Raw genomic sequence first — 17,742 nt, forward strand, 5'->3', positions numbered from 1 at the left:
CATATTACTCCAGTGCTAGCCTCCCTACACTGGCTTCATGTTAAGGCAAGGGCTGATTTCAAGGTTTTACTTCTAACCTACAAAGCATTACATGGGCTTGCTCCTACCTATCTTTCCGATTTGGTCCTGCCGTACATACCTACACATATGCTACGGTCACAAGACGCAGGCCTCCTAATTGTCCCTAGAATTTCTAAGCAAACAGCTGGAGGCAGGGCTTTCTCCTATAGAGCAAATTTTTATGGAATGGTCTGCCTACCCATGTGAGAGACGCAGACTTGGTCTCAACCTTTAAGTCTTTACTGAAGACTCATCTCTTCATATGGGTCATATGATTGAGTGTAGTCTGGCCCAGGAGTGTGAAGGTGAACGGAAAGGCTCTGGAGCAACAAACCACCCTTGCTTTCTCTGCCTGGCCGGTTCCCCTCTCTCCACTGGGATTCTCTGCCTCTAACCCTATTACAGGGGCTGAGTCACTGGCTTACTGGTGCTCTTCCATGCCGTCCCTAGGAGGGGTGCGTCACTTGAGTGGGTTTAGTCACTGACGTGGTCTTCCTGTCTGGGTTGGTGCGCCGCCCTTGGGTATGTGCCGTGGCGGAGATCGTTGTGGGCTATACTCGGCTTCGTCTCAGGATGGTAAGTTGGTGGTTGAAGATATCCCCCCTAGTGGTATGGGGGCTGTGCTTTGGCAAAGTTGGTGGGGTTATATCCTGCCTGTATCATCGGATTGGGGCCACAGTGTCTCCTGACCCCTCATGTCTCAGCCTCCAGGATTTATGCTGCAGTAGTTTATGTGTCGGGGGGCTAGGGTCAGTCTGTTATATCTGGAGTATTTCTCCTGTCTTATCCGGTATCCTGTGTGAATTTAAGTATGCTCTCCTAATTCTTCTTTCTTTCTTTCTTTCTTTCTTTCTTTTTTTCTCTCTCTCTCTCGGAGGACCTGAGCCCTAGGACCATGCCTCAGGACTACCTGGCATGATGACTCCTTGCTGTCCACCTGGCTGTGCTGCTGATCCAGTTTCAACTGTTCTGCCTGCTGCTATGGAATCCTGGACCTGTTCACCGGACGTGCTACCTGTCCCCAGACATGCTGTAGGAGAAACTCTTGATGACTCGGCTATGAAAACGCAAACTGACCATTTGCTCCTGAGGTGCTGGACGGTTTGACTTCACCCTCGACAACTACTGTGACTTATTATTATGTACCATGCTGGTCATTTATGAACATTTGAACATCTTGGCCATGTTCTGTTATAATCTCCACCCGGCACAGCCAGAAAGAGGACTGGCAACCCCTCATACCCCTGGTTCCTCTCTAGGTTTCTTCCTAGGTTTTGGCCTTCCTAGTGAGTTTTTCTAGCCACGTGCTTCTACACCTGCATTGCTTGCTGTTTGGGAGTTTTAGGCTGGGTTTCTGTACAGCACTTTGAATATATAAGCTGATGTAAGAAGGGCTATATAAATACATTTGATTTGATAAAAAAAGATTGAATTTTATTTGTAACACACAGAGAGGAGGAGAGCCGTGGTGGAATCACTCTGCGTCCCATAAACATGAGAGGCTGGGTTTCCCCTCACGTTCCACCACCTGTTATGGAGGTGCACTTCCCCCTGAACAGAGATTTACAGTACCACCACAGACCCACTGCAGGCATGGGGCTCCCTGGAATGACTTTCAGAGGGTAGATAGAGAGCTAACACTCCAACTACCTGGGCTCATCTCCCAGACAAAATATTAACATCAACAAGAGATGTTTAACACATCTACCGTAAGGTGACAATACATCAGAATTCCACATATTGGAGTTCTATTTCTAGACAACCTGTACTTGAAGCTGTCTTCCAGTGGGTTGTTCTGTGGTGTGTCTCAACACATGTTGAGGGAGTTGGATAAAGGAGTGTACACTGTAACCAGCTATACTTCCTCTTGGTATCACCACTCCTCTTCCCCCCCTTTTAATGTTTAATTTAGAGGGCCGCAGCCACCACACCCTTCTTAACCAGCCAAAACGCCTCTTATTATAGAGCTCAGGAGATTTTACAAGCACACGCGCACAGCGCGCGCACACACACACACACACACACACACACACACACACACACACACACACATATACACATGCACACATGCACACATGCACACACACACACACACTTACACATAGACACACACACACACACACAGACACAGACAAATTTCCCCCCAAAACCAGTGCGGCACCCTCATTTAAAGAGCTTGTTGTTTGTTAGTTGAATTATAACCATTCCCTTTCCAAATAATGAAATAGTTGAGAGAGGGAAATGGTCCAACGTAAGGCCAACAGCTGCCGCCTTCCCAAATAAACACAAAACAGACATCAAATTCATATTCACACTATACATTATATTTCGGCACTTATAAAATCAGTTGCTTACTGTTGTTACTTGGTTTTTACATGCTTGATTTGGCTGTTTGTGCCTGTTGGAGAAGCTGTTACGCCTTGTTTATACCTGCCATTAACTTGCATCCTTTGTCCTGATCTGTCCAACATTCTAATTGTGCCCACACTTTTAGACACGCGTAGACAATCAAAAGACACATTGTGATTTGATTGTGATCAGATCATCTGCCCACATCTGGAGGTAGTCAGACATTCATTGTCTGGATAACTTACAAGTGTAGACAGATCTGGACAGGGAAACCATTTAAATCATCATTATTCCAGTCCTCTAAATCACTGACAGTTGGCAACGTTGACTGATTACATCAATATGTGTCTTAAATCATTTGCACAAAGGAAGTTTCCAGGAAATCTTGTCACAATACAGACACAGTGTACAGATAATAGACACAGTTTAATACTACGTATAGACACATTTCTGGAAATTTGGGCACAATCACAAGATGGCGCCGACAGAGATGGTTGCCTCGCCGACAGAGAGGGTTGCCTTAGGAAGTTTTGCAGTATTTTGTTTATTTTATGTATTATTTTCCTACATTGTTAGCCCAGAAAATCTTCAATGTTATTACGTACAGCCGGGAAGAACTATTGGTTATCAGAGTGAAGTCAACTTACCAGCACTACGACTAGGAATACAACTTTACTGAGCGGATCCTTTGTCCGAACCACCCAGAAAATTTGAACTGATTCCAGAGACTGATCCCAAAACAACGCCACCGGAGAAGAGGTAGACGGAGTGGTCTTCTGGTCAGACTTCGGAGGCGCGCACATCACCCACCACTTCCGAGTATATTACTCGCTAATGTCCAGTCTCTAGATAACAACGTAGACGAAATTAGGACAAGGGCTGCTTTCCAGAGAAACATCAGGGATTGTAACATACTCTGTTTCACGGAAACGTTCCGGCGCCGACAGATGGCCGCCTCGCTTCGCGTTCCTAGATCTGTGCAGTTTTTAGGTTTTTTACGTATTATTTCTTACATTAGTACCCCAGGTCATCTTAGGTTTCTTACATACAGTCGAGAAGAACTACTGAATATAAGATCAGCGTCAACTCGCCATCAGTACGACCAAGGAATATGTTTTCGCAACGCGGATCCTGTGTTCTGCCTTACAAACAGGACAACGGAGTCCATTCCATGCAGCGACCCCAAAAACGACTCCGAAAGAGAGGGAAACGAGGCGGTCCTTCTGGTCAGACTCGGAGACAGGGCACACCGTGCACCACTCCCTAGCATTCTTCTTGCCAATGTCCAGTCTCTGGACAACAAGGTTGATGAAATCCGAGCAAGGGTAGCATTCCAGAGGGACATCAGAGACTGTAACGTTCTTTGCTTCACGGAAACATGGCTAACCGGAGAGACGCTATCCGAAGCGGTGCAGCCAACGGGTTTCTCCACGCATCGCGCCGACAGAAACAAACATCTTTCTGGTAAGAAGAGGGGCGGGGGTGTATGTTCATGATTAACGACTCATGGTGTAATTGTAACAACAACAGGAACTCAAGTCCTTTTGTATACCTGTCCCTAGAATTCCTATCAATCAAATGCCGACCGAAATGTCCTTGGTTATTGTCACAGCCGTGTATATCCCCCTCGAGCCGATACCATGACGGCCCTCAAGGATCTTCTCTGGACTTTATGCAAACTGGAAACCATATATTCTGAGGCTACATTTATTGTTGCTAGAGATTTTAACAAAGCAATTTTAGAACAAGACTACCTAAATTCTATCAGCATATTGACTGTAGCACTCGTGCTGGTTAACACTGGATCATTGCTACTCTAACTTCCGCGATGCAAACAAGGCCCTCCCCTGCACTCCTTTCGGCCAATCAGACCACTACTCCATTTTGCTCCTCCCTTCCTATAGGCAGAAACTCAAACTGGATGTACCTGTGCTATGGACTGTTCAACGCTGGCCTGACTAATCGGAATCCACGCTTCAAAATTGTTTTGATCACACGGACTGGGACATGTTCCAGGTAGACTAAGAGAATAATATTGACGTATACGCTGATTCAGTGAGTGAGTTTATAAGGAGATAGGAGATGTTGTACCTTCTGTGACTATTAAAACATACCCTAATCAGAAACCGTGGATAGATGGCGGCATTCGCACAAAACTGAAAGCGCGAACCAGCACATTTAACCATGGAAAGGTGACTGGGAATATGTCTGAATACAAACAGTGTAGTTATTCCCTCCGCAAGGCAATCAAACAAGCGAAATGCCAGTACAGAGACAAAGTGGAGTCGCAATTCAAACGGCTCAGACACAAGACGTATGTGGCAGGGTCTAAAGACAATCACGGACTACAAAAGGAAAACCAGCCACGTCACGGACACCGACGTCTTGCTTCTAAACAAACTAAACACCTTCTTTACCCGCTTTGAGAATAATTAAATGCCACCGACACGGCCCACTACCAAGGACTGTGGACTCACCTTCTCAGTGGCCGACGTGAGCAAGACATTTAAATGTGTTAACCCTCGCAAGGCTGCCGGCCCAGGCGGTATCCCTAACCGCGTCCTCAGAACATGCGTAGACCAGCTGGCTGGTGTGTTTACGGACATATTCAATCTCTCCCTATGCCAGTCTGCTGTCCCCACATGCTTCAAGATGGCCATCATTGTTCCTGTACCCAAGAAGGCAAAGGTAACTGAACTAAATGACTATCGCCCGTAACACTCACTTCTGTCATCATGAAGTGCTTTGAGAGGCTTGTCAAGGATCATATCACATCCACCGTACCTGTCAACCTAGACCCACTTCAATTTGCTTACCACCTCAATAGGTCCACAGACGATGCAATCGCCATCACACTGCACACTGCCGTATCCCATCTGGACAAGAGCAATACCTACAGTATGAAAGAATGCTGTTTATTGACTATAGCTCAGCATTCAACACCATAGTGCCCTCCAAACTCATCGTTAAGCTTGGGGCCCTGGGTCTGAACCCCGCCCTGTGCAATTGGATCCTGGACTTCCTGACGGGCCGTCCCCCGGGGGTGAAGGTAGGAAACAACATCTCCACTTCGCTGATCCTCAACACTGGGGCCCCACAAGGGTGCGTGCTCAGCCCCCTCCTGTACTCCCTGTTCACCAATGACTGCGTAGCCATGCACGCCTCCAACTCAATCATCAAGTTTGCGGACTATACAACAGTAGTAGGCTTGATTACCAACAATGATGAGACAGCCTACAAGGAGGAGGTGAGGTGTCAGGACACAACCTCTCACTCAACGTCAACAAAACAAAACAAAGGAGATGATAGTGGGCTTCAGGAAACAGCAGAGGGAGCACTCCCCTATCCACACCAACGGGACAGCAGTGGAGAATGTGGAACGTTTTAAGTTCCTCGGTGTACACATCATGTACAAACTGAAATGGTCCACCCACACAGACTTGGATTTGCTCTGGCCCACATCTGTACTCTCGCTCTGGGGTAAACTCCACTCAATGCTGCCCTCCGCAGAAGACAAGGGCACTGGGCTCTCTCTGACTTCGATTCACTGAAACTCACTCTGCTTGGGGGATATTAAGGCAGATCACTTGAGGTGCCCATTGTAAGGAACAGTTATCCAATGCAAGAGTAGCTGATGTGAAGGGTGTATACATCACAGGAGGTTAGTGCCACTTTAATTGGGGAGGACGGGCTTGTGTCAATGGTTGGAGAAGAATAGGTGGAATGGTATCAAATACATCAAACACATGGTTTCCAGGTATTTCATGCCATTCCATTAGCTCCATTCCAGACGTTATTATGAGGAGTCCTCCCCTCAGCAGTCTCCACTGGTATACATGCCTATACAGCACCACAGTGGAGGTGTCATAATAGCCATAAAACCTAGCAATCAAACAGGGAAATGGCTCCAATCGTTTTTCCACCATTCATTTTCCCCATTGGGGATTTTAAATACACCTCAAATAAGGGCCGTGTTTGGTGTAGGATTACCATGGGGTGACGTTTTGATAACCATGTAAATCTCTCTCGGACAAGGTGACTTTTATCAATATTTTTGCCTCTATTTACTCTCAGATTCGAAAATGCTAATCAAAGTAAACATCACGCAAAACTACAAAATCCTGCACGTCATCTCTAGCTGACACCTTTGCTAACAGGTATTGTGTCAATTTAAAACTTGCACAAAACAGTTCACAGAATTGTCCATTTAAAGAAACGTTGCCAATTTATTAACTACTACATTAAGCTAACATTAGATAGTTAATCCAGAGATTCTTACCTTTGCCTCGATTCGGCAGTCTCATCCAGATCATCATGAGATTTATTGTTGGGTCCACCAAGTGGAGACTTTTATCTCCCTCACCAACTTCAAACATCTGCTATCTGAGCAGCTAACCGATCGCTGTAGCTGTACATAGTCCATCGGTAAATAGCACACCCAATTTACCTACCTCATCCCCATACTGTTTTTATTTATTTACTTTTCTGCTCTTTTGCACACCAGTATCTCTACCTGCACATGACCATCTGATCATTTATCACTCCAGTGTTAATCTGCTAATTTGTAATTATTCGCCTACCTCCTCATGCCTTTTGCACACAATGTATATAGACTCTTTTATAAATGTTTTCTACTGTGTTATTGACTTGTTAATTGTTTACTCCATATGTAACTCTGTGTTGCTGTCTGTTCACACTGCTATGCTTTATCTTGGCCAGGTCGCAGTTGTAAATGAGAACTTGTTCTCAACTAGCCTACCTGGTTAAATAAAGATGAAATAAAAAATTAATAAAAAATAGTTCTTTATGATAGCCACATTAGCAGAAAATTTGCATTTAATTTTTAGTGGGGGTAAATACAGGAGAATATACTGATAAAAGTCACCTTGTCCGAGAGAGATTTACACAGTTATCAAAATTTCACGCCAGGGTAAGCCTTCACAAAACACAGCCCTTATTGGAAGTGTTTCTAAAATCCCCTAAGGTAAAAATGAAGGGTGGAAAAATGATTGGAATCATTTCCCTGTTTGACCGCTAGGTTTTATGGGTATTATGACTCATACTGTTGTACTCTATTATCACAATCCTATAATTTTCATTCTTTATCTTCTGCCCCCCCTTCTCTCTCTCTCTAACCCCATTCTGATGTGTTTATGAGCAACCTCAGGGGTCAATTATGTCAGCAGCATACTCCTACAGTGAAAATTACCATGCTCAGCCTCAGAGAGAGAGAGAGAGAGAGAGAGAGAGAGAGAGAGAGAGAGAGAGAGAGAGAGAGAGAGAGAGAGAGAGAGAGAGATATGATTTAGAAAGCGTAGTGTTGTTGGCTGAAACATTCCTGGCCTTGAACGCGCCCCGTCCGTCATTTCAGCCGAGCGAGAACACCCGCTACTCTGCACATCTGGGTCTTTGACAACTTGCCACATTGTCAAGTCCCACCCGCAGGCTGTTTCATCACAACTCACAGCAAGTGTCTGGGACGGTCCAAGAGTGAGGAGATGCTGTGCATATCCAGATGTCAGTGTGTTTGGAGATCTACAGGTGAACATACAGTTCCAGGAGTTAAATAGAAAGGGAATGCAAGGCTTTGACCTTGATAAATAATCCATGTGTTATGTGGTAGCCTAGCAGAAACTGGGGGAGGGGGCATTGTTTTGCTTCTCTGTGGTATGTTAACTGCTTGAACTTTGCATGAAGCATTGACAAAAGTGGAAAAGAGGACAGCAGAAACAGTCATTACCTGAAGGCAACAGTAGCTACCTGAACCAACTATCACATTATTATATCCCAGTTAGTTCTCTCCTGTCCACGGAGGACCTAAAATATGCAATCTCTGACACAAATCAGCTCCATAATGAATTGTAAACACTCTGTATGTGTGTGTGTGTGTCCACCAAGTAGTGACCACATAAATCAATGGGGAGGGAGGAAGAATAACACCTCCCAGTGTCATCACCAGGCCAGTAGGAGAACAGAGCTGATTGGACCTCAACAGAAAGACCATCCAACAGGCTTCAGCTCCAATCTACTGTTCCTAACCTGGCAGACAGAGAGAACTATCTCAGACCCCAGAGAGCTTATAAAAGTAAGAGATGGATGGCTTCTGGGGCTGGTGTGTGTGTGTGTGTGTGTGTGTGTGTGTGTGTGTGTGTGTGTGTGTGTGTGTGTGTGTGTGTGTGTGTGTGTGTGTGTGTGTGTGTGTGTGTGTGTGTGTGTGTGTGTGTGTGTGTGTGTGTGTGTGTGTGTGTGAGTGTGTGAGAGAAAGTGTTGACATGTTTTGTGTCTGGCGAGTGGGAAGGTTTGATTCCCTGGGGTTAAGGGGCAGAGTTGGAGGTTGGAGAGAGGACACTAGGGAACACTGTTGGTGTAAGCTATGAAAGTTAGGAGGAGGTCAGTGTATTTTGGTAGGTTTAAATGTGTGTGTGCGTGCATGTGTGTACATGCGTTTGTGTGTTTTGGTATAGGGTGGTGCAAGGTGGGGTCAGACATGGCTGTGGTTGATATGAGAGGGACAGGGCTGGGTGACAGAGGGATGTGGGAAAGGGGTCTGTTGAATTGCGAGGAGATAGAGTTTCTGTGCACATCTGCTTTGGCCTGCAGACGTAGAGAAACATCTGTATTAACCTCAGTCCCAAGGGCAGCCCACTGAGCACAGGCCTGCAAGGAGGGCCAGGGAGAGAAGGCGCAAGAAATTGTGTGTGTGTGTGTGTGTGTGTGTGTGTGTGTGCCTGCCTACAGTACGTACCATTTCAACCCTATTCCAACATCATCACTTCAGTACCCGCACCATATACCCATCCCCACCTACAAACCTACTATTTCCCTACTGCCACATCTACCTAGCATATACCATGTTCCATATTCCTTACAGCACCATGTTCCATATTCCTTACAGCACCATGTTCCATATTCCTTACAGCACCATGTTCCATATTCCTTACAGCACCATGTTCCATATTCCTTACAGCACCATGTTCCATATTCCTTACAGCACCATGTTCTATATTCCTTACAGCACCATGTTCCATATTCCTTACAGCACCATGTTCCATATTCCTTACAGCACCATGTTACATATTCCTTACAGCACCATGTTACATATTCCTTACAGCACCATGTTCCATATTCCTTACAGCACCATGTTACATATTCCTTACAGCACCATGTTACATACATCAACACCAGTAAGTTAATGCTATGATTTAGATGTATGACTCCAACATAACTGTAAATCCAACATAACTGTGGCGTGACAGCGAGCGTTACCAAGCATGCAGGCATGAGTGTGTGTGATAGTGCACGCGAGTGTGTGTGTGTGTGTGTGTGTGCATGCATGTGTGTGTGTGTGTGTGTGTGTGTGTGTGTGTACAGCAGTGGAGTGACACAATGCTGTCTCAATGCAAATCCCACTAATAAATTCAAACATGCCAATTCAACACACACCATTCAACCTAAACGGGCTGCCAACTCTGTGCCACCTCCCAGGGGGTGGTGAGGGTGGTGGCAGGGGGGCAGGTGGTGCCCTGTGGTGTCACCATGGTAACAGATGGAATCCTTCTCTCATCAAGACACACATCCACAGACAGGACAAATATGAATCTATCTGAATCAAACAAATCATTTTCTCTCAATAAAATAATATGTTATAGACCTTCAGACTTTGATCTAAATGTTTCAAACATGCTCTAGATTTCTTATGTTATGGGTTAGGAAAGGATGTATTTCAAATGCATCTTTAAACAGTACAAAATGTATACTTATACTGCAAGTAAATATTGAATGTTTTATGTACATATTGGCCCCAGGTCTATTGTTGCTAGGCTGACGTTAGAGCCAGCAGAGAGCAAGGAGACAAAAGAACTCACATCATCATGAGTTTCACACATCTGGTGCGGATTAATAGCAGCAGAGCATTTGGACAATTAAAACGCACTGCAGCTGAACACCTTTTTTAAATAATCTGAATTTTGCTCATATGTAAGTGTGTTCGCATTGGAGCAAAACTCAATGCTTTATTTTACGATGGCCCTCCTCTGAGTGTGTAGTCAGTGCAGCTGACTTCCAGCAGGACTATTAGACACCCAGGGACCTATCAGCATGGCTCTGGGGACCTATCAGCATGGCTCTGGGGACCTATCAGCATGGCTCTGGGGACCTATCAGCATGGCTCTGGGGACCTATCAGCATGGCTCTGGGGACCTATCAGCATGGCTCTGGGGACCTATCAGCATGGCTCTGGGGACCTATCAGCATGGCTCTGGGGACCTATCAGCATGGCTCTGGGGATCTATCAGCATGGCTCTGGGGACCTATCAGCATGGCTCTGGGGACCTATCAGCATGACTCTGGGGATCTATCAGCATGGCTCTGGGACCTATCAGCATGGCTCTGGGGACCTATCAGCATGGCTCTGGGGACCTATCAGCATGGCTCTGGGGACCTATCAGCATGGCTCTGGGGACCTATCAGCATGGCTCTGGGGACCTATCAGCATGGCTCTGGGGATCTATCAGCATGGCTCTGGGGACCTATCAGCATGGCTCTGGGGACCTATCAGCATGGCTCTGGGGACCTATCAGCATGGCTCTGGTTACTGGAATGCCAGAGAGCGAACAAGCACTGTTTCATTTTTCTTTAAACACACACATGGATACACGCGTATTTGTAAGCACATACAAACACACACGCATACTCGATGCAGGCATGCACGCAGACAGACACACACGCACACACACTTTCTCACCGCCTCAGGCTAGGGTAATCCATGCATGATTGCATGACTCCAGCAGGAAGCCATGACTAAACACACCTGATAACACATTACTGTAAGACATTAAAACCAGAGCTGGAAAACAGACCATAAAATACCCCACGCCAATGATGCCACTATTCACTGACCTGTGAGATGCACATAGTAGACATGGAAGTCACCCTGCTGCCCTGTGGTGTGTGAGACTGAGTGGGCATCCGTGTGTGGTTTGTGTGCGTGTGTGTCTGAAGTGTGTGTGAGCATGCACTAGTATGTGTGTGTGTGTGTGTGTGTGTGTGTGTGTGTGTGTGTGTGTGTGTGTGTGTGTGTGTGTGTGTGTGTGTGTGTGTGTGTGTGTGTGTGTGTGTGTGTGTGTGTGTGTGTGTGTGTGTGTGTGTGTGTGTGTGTGTGTGTGTGTAAGTGCTTGATTTCCCTTTGCCATGCCAGCCCAGCCGAGAGCTCTGGAAGCTGTGGTTTGTTGAAGGGGAAATTACTTAATTCACTGTGGCTGAGGGCTAATGCACTGGGGACTGCTGGGACCATATCAAATAATTGCCTAAAGGGAAGTGTGTGTGTGTGTGTGTGTGTGTGTGTGTGTGTGTGTGTGTGTGTGTGTGTGTGTGTGTGTGTGTGTGTGTGTGTGTGTGTGTGTGTGTGTGTGTGTGTGTGTGTGTGTGTGTGTGTGAAACGGAATGTGTGCTTGGGCAAAACATCAATCATTCCAGCTGAGAGGACTACACATTGGGAGAACAAGAAAGAGAGAGAAAGAGAGAGAAAGAGAGAGAAAGAGAGAGAAAGAGAGAGAAAGAGAGAGAAAGACAGAGAAAGACAGAGAAATAGAGAGAAAGACAGAGAAAGACAGAGAAAGACAGAGAAAGAGAGAGAAAGACAGAGAAAAAGAGAGAAAGACAGAGAAAGAGAGAGAAAGACAGAGAAAGAGAGAAAGACAGAGAAAGACAGAGAAAGAGAGAAAGAGAGAGAAAGACAGAGAAAAAGAGAGAAAGACAGAAATATAGAGAAAGACAGCGAAAGAGAGAGAAAGAGAGAGAAAGAAAGAGAGAGAAAGAGAGAGAAAGAGAGAGAAAGAGAGAGAAAGAGAGAGAAAGACAGAGAAAGACAGAGAAATAGAGAGAAAGACAGAGAAAGAGAGAAAGAGAGAAAGACAGAGAAAGAGAGAGAAAGAAAGAGAGAGAAAGAGAGAGAAAGAGAGAGAAGACAGAGAAAGACAGAGAAATAGAGAGAAAGACAGAGAAAGAGAGAAAGACAGAGAAAGACAGAGAAAGAGAGAAAGACAGAGAAAGAGAGATAAAAACAGAGAAAGACAGAGAAAGAGAGAAAGACAGAGAAAGACAGAGAAAGAGAGAGAAATATAGAGAAAAAGAGAGAAAGACAGAGAAATATAGAGAAAGACAGCGAAAGAGAGAGAAAGAGAGAGAAAGAAAGAGAGAGAAAAAGAGGAGAACATTGCCGCATACAGTTTAACTCCTATAGACTGTCTCGTCAATATAACTCCTATATGCTGTGTAATAGGTTCATATCCCAAGCTAATGCTACAGAAAAAAACATACCATTTCACATAGTGAAATTAGTTAGCATGAGTTAGCGTGTCAGAGTTGGACGTTGAGCAGCACACACCCTGGGCCAAGGCGACCCATGTTTGCGTGTAGATGTGTACATTATGCATGTACACCGTAAGCCATTTACACAGCGGGCCTTTTAACTGAGGTGACTCAGACGGAGGAGAGGAGAGGAGAGGAGAGGAGAGGAGAGGAGAGGAGAGGAGAGGAGAGGAGAGGAGAGGAGAGGAGAGGAGAGGAGAGGAGAGGAGAGGAGAGGAGAGGAGAGGAGAGGAGAGGAGAGGAGAGGAGAGGAGAGGAGAGGAGAGGAGAGGAGAGGACGTCTCTGGCCCTGGGGTCTTTCCCAAAGCAACACACCCACCCTGGGCCTGCCCTGGAAACCAACAGCCTCCGAGCAGCTCAGATACACACTGATAACAGATCAGCTATCAGAAGGCCTGAGAACAGCTCAGATACACACTGACAACAGATCAGCCATCAACAGGCATGAGAACAGCTCAGATTCACACTGACAGCAGATCAGCTATCAGCAGACCTGAGAACAGCTCAGATACACACTGACAACAGATCAACTATCAGCAAGCTTGAGAACAGCTCAGATTCACACGGACAAAACATCAACTATCAGCAGACCTGAGAAAAGCTCAGATGCTCACTGTCAAATCAGCAGCTATAGGCAGGCCTGAGAACAGCTCACATACACACTGACAAAACAATTAGCTATAGGCAGGCCTGAGAACAGCTCAGATATACTGTATACTAACAGATAATTTATCAGTTGCATATCATATCATGCTTTATCATGTAAGGTCATACAGCCATTCAATGACTTAATAAAAAATCAGCAGACCTGTGCACAACTGTAAATAACCATCAGCAGCACTTAGCAATAATACAACATCAGTTCCATGCCTTATAATCACTTTTTTGAATGGTCCTTTTCAAATGATCTGCAACGCTGTATTTAAACAGGGAGTAGGCCTTGTCTTGAGTAGCCAGGACACACGCACAGAGCAATGTCTAAATCTCTAGTTATTCCCCTATGCTTGCTAACACACTCTCTCTACGAGACGTCTGTCAAGAATCAGGGTCATGCGGAACCACCAAACCTCTTCAATACCGCCCCTTTTTCTCTTTCCCTTTTCTTTGCTCTTCTTCCCTCTCCCTCACTGGCACTTTTAGGGGACTATCATTGAAATCAGATAAACTCCTGTTGTCTTAATATTTAAAAGATACAATGCCACCCAGATACTTTTAGGAGAAGCTTCCCAACCACCTCCAAGGCAGTTGGAAGTTAGTCTAACAGAGGCCCCTTGGACATGACGGCATTTATGGAGCCTGACTTCTGAGGGTTCTAATTGTAGTGATTCAATGAAAAAGCATGTTGCTCTCTCATTTCCCTCTGCATAGGTCTTGAGTTAAGGAAAAACCACAATGAATGAATAGAAAATAAGAAGCCATCAGTGTCTATGATTACAACTCTCTCTGTTCTCTAACTCTCTCTCTCTCTCTCTCTCTCTCTCTCTCTCTCTCTCCCTCTTTCTCTCTCTCTCTCTCTCTCTCTCTCTCTCTCTCTCTCTCTCTCTCTCTCTCTCTCTCTCTCTCTCACACACACACACTCTCACGTTCTCATATAAAGGCGTATGAATCAGCATTTCGATCTGAGGCTTGGATCAAGCCTGGCTCATATCTGATGGCATCACATGAGACTCAGGAAGAAGAGCACTGACAAAGAGGCCCATTCACAGACGAGACCCATGATGACATCAAAAAGACACACATTCACTTTATCCAAATGAGTGACACAGACCATTTGATATATGGTAAGAGGAGCCCAATAGGGCATCAGGGGAATCTAACCGTCCCTGCAGAGATGACGAAAAGGCTTCTGTGCTGCTCAGTAACCATATTACCAGGCCTCAACCAATAAAAGTCACTGTGAGCTGAGTGGAAGTGAACCTGGACAAAAACTACAACATTATTTTGTATTAGGGCTTTGTTCACAAGCCGCAACTCACAGAACAAGCATAGAAATCTTTAGGCGAGAAAGGGTCTTGATTACACAAGATGGGTTCAGTTATAATATTGTTTATTTTGTTTGCCCCAAATCAAAATATGCTCTCTTGTTGATGTGAAATATCTTTGTGATGATTGAATGTCAGGTTTATGGATCACAGACTAAGAAAATAAGGCCCATAGTAATATCAGAGTGCTCATTTCTCCTGTCAGGAACTATTTCTGCTCTTCTCTCTACCTCTCACAGGCTCTCTACTTGCACCGTTGAAGTCTTCGGTTGCCTTCAAAATGGCACCCCATTCCCTACATAGTGCACTACATTTGACCAGAGCCCTAGAGCCCTATGTGGAATTTGGAATATTGTGCCTTTTCAGATGCAGCCTCAGTCTGGGAGTGTTAGGAAAAGAGAGAGTCCCTTGACTTTGCAAGGTTCTGCAGTCACATCCATCTGTGTCAAAATGCAGCAGGTCCCTCTTTAATGATATAGTGCAGCAGAGGAAGCACTGTCACCTCCCACTTCGTTGCCAAAACACTCCAACACTCGTCCATTCATCTCTCCAGGATTCATCACAAACTCCAGCTCCATCGAGCAATGATATTTCTTCTTGTTTTCTTTGTTAAAATTAGCCTTTTATCATTCCTATAACCGCACAAGTAGTACACTGAATATGTGCTCTCGCCAGATCCCATGCTGCTTTGTAGTTTCCCTCTTCAAATTAATCACAAATACTCATCTTGACCCTCATTCATAAATGCAGTTGCTGTGATTGCATAATTTGTTGGCCAAATTGAATTATGATGGTGTGTTTATCTTTTCATAAATCCCCTGGCGTTGCCTGCTAATATTGTGATGATGGGCAGGCAGTAAAGCCTGGTAATGGTAATCAGTAATGGAGCAGAATCTCAGGGGGATTTCACTAAGACTCACTGATTAGATAAGGAACGCGATTATGAAACATGGACAAAAAACCCACAGCCAACAACTGAGAGAAAGCGTATATTCTAAGAGGGAAAGAGCATAGGCTATCCGAAACATGACCCTTTTTCACGTGTTGAGATACAACAGATCATGCCCAACTCTGGAGATAGAATACATACTGTTAGGGATGTTATTTTGTCGGGAATGCAAAACCTAAAGAGACCTGAGGAGACCAAGATGCACCTTGAACCTATTCTGTTGTTGACAGTTGCTCATACTCCAGATAACAACAGTGGACTGAGTGACTGCAGGTTACATCATCTGTAGGGTTGAGCACCTGAACATTAGCTCAGTGGACAGCTGTTTGACAGAGACAGAGACAAGACACTGGAATGTGACATTCTGGGATTCCTCAACTGGACCATTAACTCAATTGCAACACACTGTAAAGATGGACTACCAATTCTACAACTTGTATCTACACTGGATGGCTTTTCTTGTGCAGTGTGTGTGCTGTAGTCCTATAAAGTGCTTATACAGGACAAAGACCCAACATCCCCATGTGCAGATGAAAAAGCATGGTTGGTTCAATAGAAAAGACATCTAACTTTCATTCTCCTGCTATGTGAAAATCCCAGTTGTCTTTTAAGGCCTATAATCAGGAGGGCGATAAGTCTTAAGGACCCAGTGTAACTTACTTTAAAGTCCTTAGATATTGCCTAAACATGGAACAGGGAACGTAAACAATGTCACTTGGTCTGGAAATCAATATTACTAACGTTAACAGTTAAATCATTTGCAAATCGCCATAACTCCAGTTTCACTCATGTTATTACATATTGGTGTATATGTAATAAGATATGAGCAAATTGTTACATACACATTTAAGGCATGGCGCTTATCTGATATAAAGATCTCTTGAAATTAGATATCCGCCGTGCAAAACCTCAGACGGTTATTAAGATGGAACTCCATGAGCACATCATAATACGCACAAATGGCAAGGGGTGACATACCTAAATTGACAAAGCTCATAACCATGTCTGCGTCGTTTAGCAAGTTGTTGTCCTGTAGAGTTACTATCGGCGGCCCCTGGGTGGTGAAGACGGGCTTGTATGGATAGGAGTACGCGTCCTCTTCCCCCTCCGTGGACATGGCATTGTACAGGTCCATCATGAACATTGGGGCCGCGTTGTGCTTTCCGTGGAGATGCGGTCGCGGCCGATGTGGGAGCCCGAGTATCGAAAGGATTTCCCGCTGCATCTCCCTGCGCTCCTGGCTTTTCAGCCGCCGGTGGATGAAACTCGAGTGGACCTCATTGTCCAGGGTAAAGTTAGAAAATACTGTGTCCGCCAGGACGCAGTAGCCACATACGAGGAACAAAGCAGGGGAACGTCTATCCAAAAATGAAACCATTTTGATGCCGTGCGTAATTGCGCTGAGTGCTCTAACCCAATACTTAAAATAAGGATATTGAACTTCGCAACATGTTTGTTCAATGCCTGAATCATTGACGGCCCCTCATGTTGAGGGAAGAGTTCCCGATTGGAACATAAATTTCACTTCAACGTCCACTCTTATTGGATTGCCTTAAAATCCACTGATCTGTACAATTTTGAATTTCGATTATTTTGCCTTTACATCCAGCTACTACGACCTCTTTCACTAGCCTGTCACTGTTTCCCTGGGCCACGCGTAAACTGCAAGGTTGACAAGACGTGTTGCAGCGAGTGCGATGAGCCGAGCTCAGCGATCAGACTTTGAGGAGGTGCTTTGTGCGCTGGGAGGAGCAGAGAGAGAACGCTACGATTGCTGTAGCCCAGTATAGCACTGTGTGTGTGTGTGTGTGTGTGTGTGTCTGCGCGCGCGCCTGTGTGTGTGCGTGTCCGTGCTTGCATGATTACCCTCCCAAAATAAGTACAATGTGACAAAAGGCCAACATACCATACCTATGTCTATATTGCTTTGAAAAAGACCTGTCATCAGTATCATGTTCTCTTGCATGTGTTACATGGAAACGGTTAACACACCGTTTACCTATGACAGGCGCCTGAACTATTTCTCTGTTTTAT

General features: G+C 45.2%; 1 protein-coding gene across 1 annotated transcript in view; it reads right to left on the reverse strand.

Moving 5' to 3' along the window:
* Nucleotides 1-17,431, reverse strand: part of LOC109869640 (bone morphogenetic protein 7-like) — a 66,359-nt gene extending 48,928 nt beyond the window's left edge. The window contains 1 exon segment of the mRNA XM_020459912.2: nt 16,687-17,431. Within this exon segment, the coding sequence (XP_020315501.2) occupies nt 16,687-17,086 (400 nt within the window). The 5' untranslated portion in view covers nt 17,087-17,431.
* Nucleotides 17,432-17,742: the final 311 nt, after the last annotated feature.

This window comes from Oncorhynchus kisutch, linkage group LG24, assembly GCF_002021735.2.
Source record: "Oncorhynchus kisutch isolate 150728-3 linkage group LG24, Okis_V2, whole genome shotgun sequence".
NCBI lineage: Eukaryota > Metazoa > Chordata > Actinopteri > Salmoniformes > Salmonidae > Oncorhynchus > Oncorhynchus kisutch.